This window comes from Lagenorhynchus albirostris, chromosome 4 (assembly GCF_949774975.1).
Source record: "Lagenorhynchus albirostris chromosome 4, mLagAlb1.1, whole genome shotgun sequence".
NCBI lineage: Eukaryota > Metazoa > Chordata > Mammalia > Artiodactyla > Delphinidae > Lagenorhynchus > Lagenorhynchus albirostris.
This window is the reverse complement of record NC_083098.1, coordinates 75,986,432-75,998,954: the sequence shown is the minus strand read 5'-3', so window position 1 is coordinate 75,998,954 and position 12,523 is coordinate 75,986,432. Positions and strand designations below refer to the sequence as shown.

Sequence of the window (12,523 nt, the reverse complement as noted above, 5' to 3'; positions counted from 1 at the left end):
ATTAAGAAGAAGAAAATATAAACAACAGTTATAAATAGTATTGCAAATAGATTCCAAGACTTGTGCTGATTTAATCAACAAACACCAAATGCTAAGATGTTTTCCTCTTGTCAGAAATGCCATAAAGTATAATGGACCTAAGCCAACTTTTCACGTCTGAGTCTCATTTTTCTTGTGCAAACAGTGAGGAGCTGGACTAGATGACCTCCAGGCACGTCCAGCTTTCCCAGTCCAAGGATCTGACATCAGATTGCACCTGAGGCTCATCACTTTGGCCCTTTATCCTTACAGCATCCTTCACCGCTGCTGTAGATGCATCTGTAGGTATCTGTCCCGCCCACACATGAATAGTCTCCTCCATCCCCATGGCCATGGGGTGGGCTCCTGGCAGCCATGTAATTATGGTGTGATCGTGCCCCTCAACTTCAACTGAACGGTTCAGGAATGGGCCCCGACCCAGGCTGGGCCCACTCGAGACCCTTCACTGGGAATCAAGACTTGACCTAAGACGGACGAGGCCCAGTCAAAGCTGAGCTCTTAAGAAGCACCAGAAGCTGTGGCAGAGCTCTCTAGCCATTCACTCAACTCATATTTATTGAGCATGTACACAGTGCTAGGGCTGTTCTCGGCATCTTCTGCAGGCCACAGCAAGCCTTCAGAACTGTCTGGTTTCCTGCTGGCTTTCTAGTTCTCGGGCCCAATCCTTCCTGAGGCCCACCGCATTGCCGCCCTTAGGTTCCCGGAGAGGCCCCCTCGGTCCTGATAATGAGGACTTTCTTTGATGGAGTTCGTGCAACCTGGTGGCGGCTTAATTGCCACTGAAGTGTTTCAACTCTTCCCCCTCACCACCTCCAGCTTTTTAGGGCTACCCTGAGCAGTTGTGCCCTCTCTCCTTGTGGGCCCTTTTCTATTGCTGCCTAAGGCCATGGAGCTCTCGCAGGAACTCATACTAAGGGCCCAGAGGCAAGCACTGGGTCTTCTTTGAGTGTTTTTCATAAATCTTTTCCTTTTTCCAATGAAGCACAGCCATATAAGAAATGGAACAACAACAACACAAAGTTTCACAATGCTCTTAAAAGGAGGTAAAAGGGCCTCGCGTAAGTTCATTAGATACAACCGACGGCCCTCACAGCAGTTCCAGCAGAGAAAACATCTTGACAAATCAAGTCCTTTAGTCAAAACAAGTTGGAGTCCAAACACATGGAGTAGATATAAAATATATTATTTTCAGGAGACTGAAATCCAAACCACAAATTCCAGCAACGCATTTTCAAAGTGCTGCCTATTAGACATGCTCGTTTTAAATTAAATTGTGAGAGCGGTAAGGTGTGGTTCGCTTTATTTATTAGATCACTATCAAGCTTTTCTCTACAGGGATCAAGGTGCTCCACGCACAGGCATTTGGAGAGAAGACTTGACTGTTTAAAAAATGTGACGTTCTGTCAAAGCTGTTTCTCTCGGAGTTTGATAGTCCCCCTCCCCGCAGGGCACCGCCCTTTGAAGCCGACAGCTCCGTGTGGCTAACCACAGGTCTAGCCTCTGGTGGAGGAGTGTGCTGAGCTGACTCCAAACACTTGCTCAGAACTGCAGGAAGAATGATCGCGTGGGCACCCAGCTCTGCTCCCCAGCCTGCCTGCTTTCCTTGACAGGGCCTGATGGGGGGAACCTGGGAGAGCAAAGTCCTCCAGCTCATCACTCAGAAAGGTTTTTTTTTTCCCTTAGATTATATTATTTAAAATGATTGTGGGCAAATAGCAGGCATGCCTTTGATTATCAAAGTCTTTCTGGGCTCGCTTATTTTGAAAGCAGATCAGAAGCCTAAGTACATTTTCTGTCCTCTAGATCGAAGGGAAAACTCCTAGAATTAGCCGAACACTGCCCTTGATGGGCCGGACAGCCACTCCTACATTGAGGTAAAGTGCGGACTGCATTTTCCCAAAGCGGCCTCAGCGGTAGTTTCTGCTTCGCACGCTCTGGTTCCCTTTTTCATAGGAAGACAGTATATCCCTCCCCTTGAATCCAGGTGGGCATTTGTGACCGCCTCAACCAACAGGATACTGAGGAGTGATGCCCTGTGGCTTCTGAGGCTTCCCACCTGGCAATCTCTTTTAGGATGCCTGTCCCTGGGATGCTGTGAGGAAGCTCAGGCTACGTGGCGGGGCCTGTGTGGAGAGGAACTGAGTCCTGTCGCTCACGGGCCGGGTTGAGCTACCAGCTGGTGATGAGCATCAATCTGCTGACCATGGGAGTGGACCATCTTGGAGGCGAATTCTTCTCTGCTGAGCTCTGCCCAGAGAGCAGATACATGAACAAAATAAATGACGGATAATATTTTATGCCAGTGTTTTTTGTTTTTTGTTTTTTTTGCAGTACGCGGGCCTCTCACTGTTTGTGGCGTCTCCCGCTGCCGAGCACAGGTTCCGGACGCGCAGGCTCAGCGGCCATGGCTCACGGGCCCACCCGCTCCGCGGCATGTGGGATCTTCCCAGACCAGGGCACGAACCCGTGTCCCCTGCATCAGCAGGCGGACTCTCAACCACTGTGCCACCAGGGAAGGCCTACGCCAGTGTTTTGACATGGCTTCTTACGTAACGAGCGATAACCAGAACGGGTTGGGCGGGGGATGAGAGACTTCTGTGGAGGGTCTGATTTATACAGGAAAACAAGCTAAAGCAATGAAAAGAAAGTGACTTTAACAAGTTGTAGCCTGACACAGATGAGGTTCCGACTTTAGTAAGGGCAACATACAGCTGCCTTGATTCCCTCTCACACAGGGTTTATTTGAGGCAGAGAGTCTTGGACACACAGGCATTCTTCCTAACTTTCACTGTCTGCGGACATTTACATCAATAAGATTGATTTCTGTGAGCCACTTCCGAGGCCTCCCTACAGCACTGGGGCTGATTGAGGAGTGCTTGCGGGGCAGAGGCGGAGCTTCTGAAGTGCTCCTGGTGGAGTCTGGGGTCCGAGTTGTCTTGGGCTTCTGCCTCCGTGCCAGGTGGCCAGGGTCTAGCCCAGCTGGCCTCTCTTCCCTTGAGCCATTTTGTCACGGCACGGGCACAGAATTTCACCGGCTCCCACACCTTGCTCCAGGAGGGAGGGTCTGTGTCTGCTGAGACCGAGGACATCAAGCCGGGACTCACAGGATAGAAGAGAAAGGGGGTCTGGAAAAACACCGCACAGCCGTATAAACATGGCTGCCCACAGGCAGAGAAAGTCCATGTCTCTTAGCAAGAGCAAGTCGGCAGTGAGACAGGAGATGCTTGTGACTTTGGGGGAAGGTGTCAGTTCTCTTCTGTGTGATTCATTTGTTCACTCAGCAGTTAATCTGTATGCACCAAATGCCCCCACACGGGCTCTGTACAGCAATACAAAGACACTCAAGGTGGCTCTTTTCCCAAGAGCCACAGTCTGGCCAGGATCACGAACTTGTGCAAATAAAAATAGCAAGTACATACTTAGCACTTCCTGTAGGCCAGGTACTGGTGTGAATCCTCTGTATGTATGAACTCACTTAATCCTCACCACAGTCCTGTAAAGTAGGTACTATTATCATCCGCATTTTACCGATGAGGCAACTTAGGCACAGAGGGCTTAAGTGACAACATACCCACGGTCACACAGCTGGTAAGTGCGGGAGCTCGAGTTCTAACCCAGACCATCTGACTCCGGATGTTACCACCACTCCCTATTGCCTCTTGAAAACAAACATGGGCAGTAGAAGGAGGTCAGTGGTGTTAATAGAGCACAAACTAGATGGCCTTCTATTATTTACAAAAGCAAACAGAAAAGTGAGAGATGTGGAATAGAAAAGCGACCCCCAAAACCTCCCCTGACCACATGCACCCCCCTGCCTAATACTGTTCGGACATTTCTCCTGCTGGCTCCTCCGAGTCTTCACACTACAAAACCAGCCTCTTTGCTTCCGTTCTCTTCTCCAGAGAGACAAAAAAGGTGGAAGAAACAGATTTCCATGCTGTCTGTGGACAGAAGACGAGCCCACCAGGTTTCTTTGACAGAGGCAAGGTGGGCTTCCGTCTCCCCCAGCAGGGCAGTGCTGGGCGGTGAGCGGGGGCCCGTGGGCCGCTGCTTCTCTGGGGTGACATAATGACAGAACAGTGACCGGCTTTGCCTTGCTTAGTAGCTGCTGCAAAGGAGGGTCAGGGAATACGCTGAGGGTCACTGGAGTTGCCTGGTCTGGCTGCTGCCTTCTCTCCCTCGTGAAGTTGCTGAAACGTAGCTTCGGCTTAAGGGCAGTAAGCTGGAAAGAGGAACCACTGGCTGAAGCCTGCTGCTCTCTGAATGGGCGCCCTCACAGGGCCACTCCCAACCTTTAGCGGGTGCTTGCTGTGTGTAAGGCCCATGCAGGTGCCCCATGCTGAGGATGCAGGAAAGAATGAGACCCGGATCAGCCCTCCTTTCGCATAGCCATAGCTTTCACCTCCTTTTTTTTTTTTTTTTTTTTTTTTTTTTTTGCAGTACGCGGGCCTCCCACTGTTGTGGCCTCTCCCGTTGCGGAGCACAGGCTCCGGACGCGCAGGCTCAGCGGCCATGGCTCACGGGCCCAGCCGCTCCGTGGCATTTTGGATCTTCCTGGACCGGGGCACGAACCCGTGTCCCCTGCATCGGCAGGCGGACTCTCAACCACTGCGCTACCAGGGAAGCCCTCACCTCCTTTTGATTGTGGCCGAAAGCAAGAAATTCATTTAAATCACAAGTGTGTATGTATGTGTGACTCAGTTTTTGGTTTCACGTTGCTAGCCTGTTCTATTTTTCTTCGTTAAGAAGTGCTGATTACAACACATTGAACTGAGATCTTGATTCACTGATGTGCAGTGGATGAAGCCATTCAGTTAGAACATGCTAGTCTGGAGAAAGATACCTAACACGTATAATGATAAAGCAAGGAATGAGTGCAGTCACAGAAGTGCGCACACAAGGTCCAGAGCCCTGACGAGACACTGGGGCCTGGAAAACCCTCTCCTATGTTTTTCCTATCACCGTCATGGGGACCCCCAGTACACTCTGCGGTAATGTCTGCTGGTCTCTTTCCCAGAACATTTCCTGCTGGCTTCTCACCCCCCGCGTAGGCTACAGATACTGCCTCTGGTGACTGAGCCAAAGTCATCTGTGAAACCACCTGTGAGTCCACAGACAGGACAGGGACAGATGAGCAGCTCAGCTCCCTTTCCAGCCCTACAGCTCTCCCATTTGGGCGACAGCACCCCAAGCACAGAAGGAGCCCACGTGGACACCTTTATTTCATCAGGCTCTGTCTGTTTGTTCCCTTCAGGCACAGCATCAGTGGGTCTTGAGTGAGAAGGGGGGAAGCAGGTCCCAGAGGCAAAGAGCAGGGCAGCAAGTGGCCCGAAAGCCAAGGCTGTTGGCTGCTGATACAGAATGAAGATGCAGTGTGTGGAAGCAGCTCACACCACTGCGCAAATTTCTTCTCCTGGGGCTGTACTGCCAGTGAGTCCCGGGGCCAAGTCCCGGAGAAGCAGACAGGGTAACAGCAGATGACCCCGGGAGAGCTCCCTCACATGGATGACCAGTCCGGGCGTGGAGCTGACTGAGGAGCTGCATAGATACTGGAGAGGGAAAGCATCTGTGCTAATGAGTCGTCAGGAAGAAAAGAATTAATGACACATGAATATTTAACTTCCAAGAAAATACCTGGCAGCATCCTGGCGCCAAGAAATGTGGTTAAGAGCGTGGGCTCTGGAATAAGACTGACCTGGGAACCAATCCTGCTGTCCCATTTCCTGTGTGCTGTCTGGAAAACACCTGAGAACGGAGGGGAGGATGACCCAATTTGGGCCTTCTGGAAGTTCACATCTACTGCTTAAGCTTTCTCAGCCTCAGTTTCCCCACGGGGAAAGCAGGGATAATGAAAGGGGTGTTGTGAGGTTTGAACCTGAGAATGGCTGATTCCCTGGTACAGCTGACCACAGGTTAGCTGTTTGACTTTGGTAGTGAAAAGCATCAGAGAACAGGACCAGGGAGACTGGTGAATGGCCGTGGCCATGAGAGGCTCCATCTCTTCTATCCACATCCTCTTCTTTCCACTGGCCTTAAACCAACGTAGAAGACACTTCTCCTGATGGCATCATCCCCCATCTCAAAGACGGAGGTCTTTGAGAAGTCACTGTTAGGTCCTCAAAGCCCTGCAGTTCCTTTTTCCATTTATCCCAATTTTGTTTAAACTTTGAACACATGGGCCAGAGGTAACTTTCCTTGCCAAGTTCTGTGGAATGATGGGAAGAGCCGGCCACAGAGGCCCATGTAGAAATGGAACAAAATGATTCTCCCTTGGGCTGCTGGGGTGAGGAGGGCTACTGGGCCAGCCCACCAAGACTCTCCCACCCCCTGCAGAGAGATGAGAGCCCCTGGCTACTGAGAGCAGAGGCCCGGCAGCTGCGGGCCGAGGAGTGGATGCTGACAGCTGCTGGAAGAACACACATTCCTTTTTCTTAAATCCATTACATGGAAACCTCTCTTTGAGATCAGTCTCCAGGGGCGGGGGCATCTCTTCATGAGCTCTAATTCCAAGGATTTGAATGGAGAGAAACACAGCAGGCCAGTGCTGGCCCAGGACGGTTCTAAACATCCTCTCAGGCAAAGCTCCCCTTAGGACAGCGAAGCTTCCGACCGACCGCAAGAAGAGCTGTAGAAAACACTCCGTGTAGTTTAAAAGGGTAATTTAAAAATGTGATGTCTCACGGTTCATGAACAGTGATGGAAAATGCAAGTGGACAGTCCTCCTACAACAGACAGTCTATGCTGGCCTCCAGAGAGTTGCAAAGTCCGTTAGCACATTAAAGGCACTGTGAAATCTGACAGCAAAGAATTTCGGGTTAATTTTCTGTTTATCCCATGGGTTCCCGAACATATTTGGTCACAGAACCCTTTCGCCAGGACACAGTTCTTTCCGCAGAACATCACTGGCCTAAGAGCGAGTTAAGGCCTCCTCTCACTGACACCGTGCCTCCTTGCAAATTAGAAACTCCTGCAGTAAGCAGAGTGCAGACAGGTTCGAGCCTCCACGTGTGCCCTTGCCCTGACCACGGACGCAGCAGCCTGACTGCGAAAGGACAAAATGAGCCGTCCTCAGACTTGACGGATCAGGGCAGGAAAGTCCACTCTTGTTATTTTAGTCTCTCTCCAAGGTTAAGTCCAAGCTTATGAATGAAGGAATAGGGTGCTCGGGTGGAGAAGGTCAGAGACCACCTCTAGCCTGGAAGCTTCTGTACAAACTAGCCACCACGAAGGGCTGCTGGACAACCCTGGGCTTACATTTAACATGGGAATCCACGAACACTTTTGAGAAGCTGAACTGTGCTGCATTGTTTAAAAAAAAAAAAAAAAAAAAAAAAAACAGAGGGAAAATGCACCAGCCGCGCGTTGCATCAGAAGCTGATGATAACTGGGACCACTGGGAAGGAGACTGGGTGTCCATTCCAGCCGTTTACTGCTTGGTTTAGAGTCTGATTGGCTTCCGTCCTCCGGCTTTTGGAGTGGACCAGTTTTCCTGGCACATGCATTTATTGAACTCTGAAAGGCCTGATCTTCTATGCAGATTAATTCATGATTTCAAAGATGCTTTGAAGCTGGCAAAACATTCTGTTATTTCCAAGAGTTATTACAACTGAAATCCTGGCATAGAAGAGGAGGTCAGCCTGTAATCTTGTTTAGATCTTTTTAAATTTAGAAACTTTATAGTGGGTTAAAAATAGATCACATTTGTGTACTTTTCCTCTTTTCATCTCCACTGCAAAGGCTGTTCAGTAATTTTGACCTACCCTTAATACTAGCCAGGGAAATTCTCATGCTTGTCACCCAGGAGTCTGCTAAGCCCAAATAAAAGTCATTTTCAAATGGATTTTGGGGTGATGCTAGTTATACAACTGAGCAGAGTTACTCATTATCCCACATAGTAAGTTCTAGAATTAAGAGCACCGGGCTACCACTAAGATCTGTGAATGGTATGTGGATTCCTGTTAAGTGAAAGTGTGGGCCACGAGGGAAGTTTTCAATAGTGCTACCCTGGAGGGCTTGTGTCCTTACGTATTGATCAGAAAAGATCATAATGCTTAGGTCAAGGGAAGCTGTATGAGGCCGGAAGGTCAGGCTGCTTATAACCAAAAGTTAAATGAAGATTGCACCCGATTTCAGAAGGGCCAAATACTGGACGTTCTCCTTTGTGGTACTCGCCAGGGTTAAGGGGGTACCAGCATTTTCAAGCCCAGCAAAGACAGCATTACACTCAGGATTACCTCGTCATGGTTACTTTACCTTCATGAACATGCTAAATCCAGTTTTAAGGAGATCAGTGAGGCCTGAAGACATGTGTTCAATGTCAACGGGATCTGGCCTCTCGGGATTAAATATGTCCTCCACAACCTGCTTCAACAATGGCTTATAGGATGCCTGCAAAGACAAAACATTGTGCTGTAAGTAAAAGGGTTTGTTTGATTTGCCTAGAGAGAGGGTAGCTTTCTCTGCACCAAACGAAGCAAAACCAGTTTATTCTGATACTGAGCAATGGCTGTGATTCTCCGTGTGTGAAAAGACAATATGACAACATTGATTTGGGGGGGAAACTTTTATCCCACTACACTAGCACTATTTTTTATTCCTCACACTCCCTTCCATGAGCAAATGCCTCTCACCAGAGCTATAATCCTAGTATGGCTAATTTTTCAATCTAGATTTAAAGTGACAATTTTTTGCATGAAGTATACTGAAAAGCAAAGTATTGTCAGTTGATATAGACAGGAAGACAATCTCCTAAACATTCTTAGAATTATGCTCCCTTCTGCTAGGATCCCGAATGTTTTCTTACAATGTATTGTCACTATCCAAGTCCAAAGCAATCCCTCCGTCTTTTAGAGAGGTCAACTCCAAGTACAAACTGGCCAGAAAAAGCAGCCAAGATGCCCAAAGAAATCTGACCAAGGTCAGGGCTTAGAGAAAGCAAACCACGCAGACTATGAGAATTTCAGTAGAATTAAGCTGATGTGAATTTACAGCAACTACAGTTTGGTAAATGGTGCTAAATCTATCTACATTTAGGTAGTATTTGGAGGCAGCTGCCTCTGACCAATGTATATTCCAGGCATGTTCCCCCACCTCTTTCCTTGTGTCTCCTCACTACCAAGCTTTTCCTCTCTCCTTCCCTTCGCATCGGCTGGACCACCTTCCTCCCAGTCTTGTTGCTACCTCTGCTGCTCCAGATACGTTCGGCAGCCCAGTTTGAGCGTGAAGGGTGAAGGAAGAGGAATGTCTTCCCTCAAAGCACTCTGCTATATCTGTTACAGGCTCAGGAAAGCCAGGCTATGACAGCACTGTAGAGATGTCATGAACTGTTCCCGTCTTTGCACTGGCCAAATCTGTAACCGGCCTCTAGCCAGTGTGGAGGATATCTGGTATGTTAACTTCACCTCTGGCTTCATCTTGCTTTTCGTAGTCATTTTTTACTCTTATTTCCCCCTTATTCCAACTTTCTTACTTGAAATACCTTAGAAATATAGCAGGGTATAAACCATCAAAATCATAAACAGTCGTTTAGCTAGAAGGGAACTGGTGCATTTATCAAGGATAAGATGCAGGGAGAAATAGCAGCTGTTGAGTGGAGGGTGCAGCTCTCCTCTGCTTATTAGTCAAATAGACCATTGCGTGCCCAGAGATCTCACAGGCAAATGCTCACGAAAGGGAAAGCACTGGGCAGAGACACCGATAACACAGAAACTGAAAAAACCAAAAACTGTGAGTCAACCTCCCTAATACCAACATAGATTTTAAAAATTTATCATACAGGCAAAAATACAGAGGTTTGAAAGTATACTTTTTTGATGAGGCTGTGGGGAAGCAGACACGCTCATATACTGCTGGTGGGAGTGTAAATTGTTACAATCGGTGTAGAGAGTAATCTGGCAATATCTATCGAAGTTACAAATGTATCTGACTTAGCAATTCCACATCTAGGAATTTATCCTACAAATATGCTAATATATTCAAATGAGATCCACAAAGGACTGTTTATGGTTTATAATAGCAAAAGATTAGAAACTCATGTGCCCATCAGTAGGGAGCTCTTTCGTAAATGGGATACATCCACACGAAGGAATGCTATGGAAGCGAAGAGGGAAGTTCTGTGCTGATGGTAAAAAGCAAGGTGCAGAATAAATCGTGAGTGGAGGAAGCAAGGTGAGGAACAGTGTGTATGATGGGCGTTTGTGTAAAATGTGCCAAAGGGAATATGAAAGTTTGCATTTGCTGAAACATGCAAAAAATAAACTCTGGTGTGATATACAGAATCACCATGAGCAGTGATCATGGAGTGGGGGACCGGACAAGGGACAAAGGTGAGAGGAAGCCTTTTCACTATATTCTTTTTTTAAAAAGCACAGTTAAAACACCACTACACACACACACACACACACACACACACACATACACAAACGGCAAGAATGGCCTTTTTTTCCCTCACCTGTTCAAAATTAATAAATTATTTATGCATGGAAGAGATTCGAGTAAAGCACACCAAAATGTAAACAGGGGCTAACTCTAGGTTCTGGGAGTAGGGGACATTATTTTCTTTTTTTTCTAAATTTTAGAAATTGACAGGTATACTTCTGGAATCATAAAACAATCCAATAAATATTTTCAATGTTAAAAAAAAAAAGGTCATGGAATGGCCTCTGAATTCTACAAATCCTCTTCCCTGAGTAAATTGTCTTGAAAACTTTTCTACCATCTCAGCCTTTCTGGATATTTAATCTCCTAAACTTTAATCTCTTTAAACTGCTCTCCATGGAGAAGTCCTTTGGCCAATACTCTGCTACCCTATCATCATTATCATCAAATATTCATTGACTGCTTCTTTAGAAACAGAATCCAGTTTTTGGACAGGCACATGATCAACTGGCTGAAAGACTCCATTCTCCAGCCTTCTTTGCTGTTGGGTCTGCAAGTTCTGGGCAATGAGATGTAAGTAGAAGGGGAGTGGGACTTTCAGAAGTCTTCTATTTTTAAAGGGGAAGGGTATGCTTTCCTCCCCTTTCTCTGTTTGCTGCCTGGAACATGGAAGTGATGACTGGAGCTCCAGCAGCCACTGTGTAAGACAGGGCCATTCTTTAGAGATACTGGAGCAGAGGGCTGGAAGAAACCCAGGTCAGTGGAGACTGGCGGAGCCACTATAAACATAACACGGATGTACTGAATCTACTTATGTGACAAGACAAAACCTTGCATGTTTAAGTCTTACGTTTCAGATCTTGTTACTTGCAACTGAATGCAATTCTAACTGATACAAAGCACAAAGGGAAGATAAAGAAATAAAAAGGCCATTTCTTCTTTCCAGGAGTTTACAGTTATTTGTTTTATTAGTCTACATATAGTTATATAGAATAACATTAAGCAGAACCACAGAGAAGTACACATACGCTGTCACATTTAAGACAGGAGAGAGTATACCCCCAACCTACAGAAAGCAAAAGAGGCTATTGCTCCCCGTAAGATGTACCTTCTGTAAGAAGGAAGAGTAGTGATCCTGAGAAGAGCTCAGGTATAGGAAAAAGTTGGTCCTGTTGTCCAGCTAAAACACTATGCCTAGGGCCTCCTCTTTGCAAAGTACAGTGTACCAGGGTGACAGGATTGCTCTCAGGGCTCCAGAAGCCCCCATGCAGACTGTGAGACAGGGAAAGAAGGAAGCGTAGAGGGTTAGGGATCCTGCTCTCTCCCTTGCTCCAATTTCAGCTTTCCAATTTCTTCTTTAAAACGACTAAGCACAGAACCACTAAATAACATTGTCCATTTAAAGAGCACGATTTGGGAAAAGACTTTCTTAGGTACAAAGCAGTACTAGTCTCGTGACTTCTTAGCAAACACATTTCTCAGTTTTCCCAAGTAGGGTTTTAATCATGAGAACTTTTGGCTCCTTCCTTACTTAGTTTGGACTTTCTTCTGCCCCAAATCATGTCACTGAAATCTGACTGAAATGAATAGCTTTTGGCAGTAGCTTCTTAGATGACGATCCTCTAACTGTCATGGAATTTTCTATTCAGCCAGAAGCTACCCAATTCTCAGCAAAGAACCATAGAAGGTGGTGATGGGGAGACAGATGTCTTGCCCTAGTGCCCTGCTCACAAGTTTTCCTCACATGTTAAAGAGGACCAGAGGGGAGATTAGTCGTGTAGTTTGTCTACATAAGAGTGTTAACCAGAGTAATTTAATTTTCCTAATCAAACATTCACTGTTAGTTCATCTTTCGGGGGGGGAAGGAGAGGAATTAAAAACACAGACAAATTCATCCTTATTTCTCGCTTATACCACATCCAGTGTGTGCTGGCAGGAAGGGGTCTGTGCCCTACGGTGCAGGGCCTACACAATCATTCAGACACCCAGGCTCCTGCTATGGAGTAGCCCCACCAGTCCCTAGGGCGCTGGAATCCCACACTGAAGCCTTTGCATCTCATCAGCAGAGGATGAAAGAGAGCGAGTATGGAGGATTTCCAGAGAGATT

At 47.1% G+C, this 12,523-nt stretch overlaps 1 protein-coding gene across 1 annotated transcript in view; it reads right to left on the bottom strand.

The window, feature by feature from the left end:
* Positions 1 to 12,523, bottom strand: part of SCFD2 (sec1 family domain containing 2) — a 396,683-nt gene that overhangs the window by 19,287 nt on the left and 364,873 nt on the right. The window contains exon 7 of the mRNA XM_060148195.1: positions 8,293 to 8,427. Within this exon, the coding sequence (XP_060004178.1) occupies positions 8,293 to 8,427 (135 nt within the window). The remainder of the gene's footprint in view (positions 1 to 8,292; positions 8,428 to 12,523) is intronic.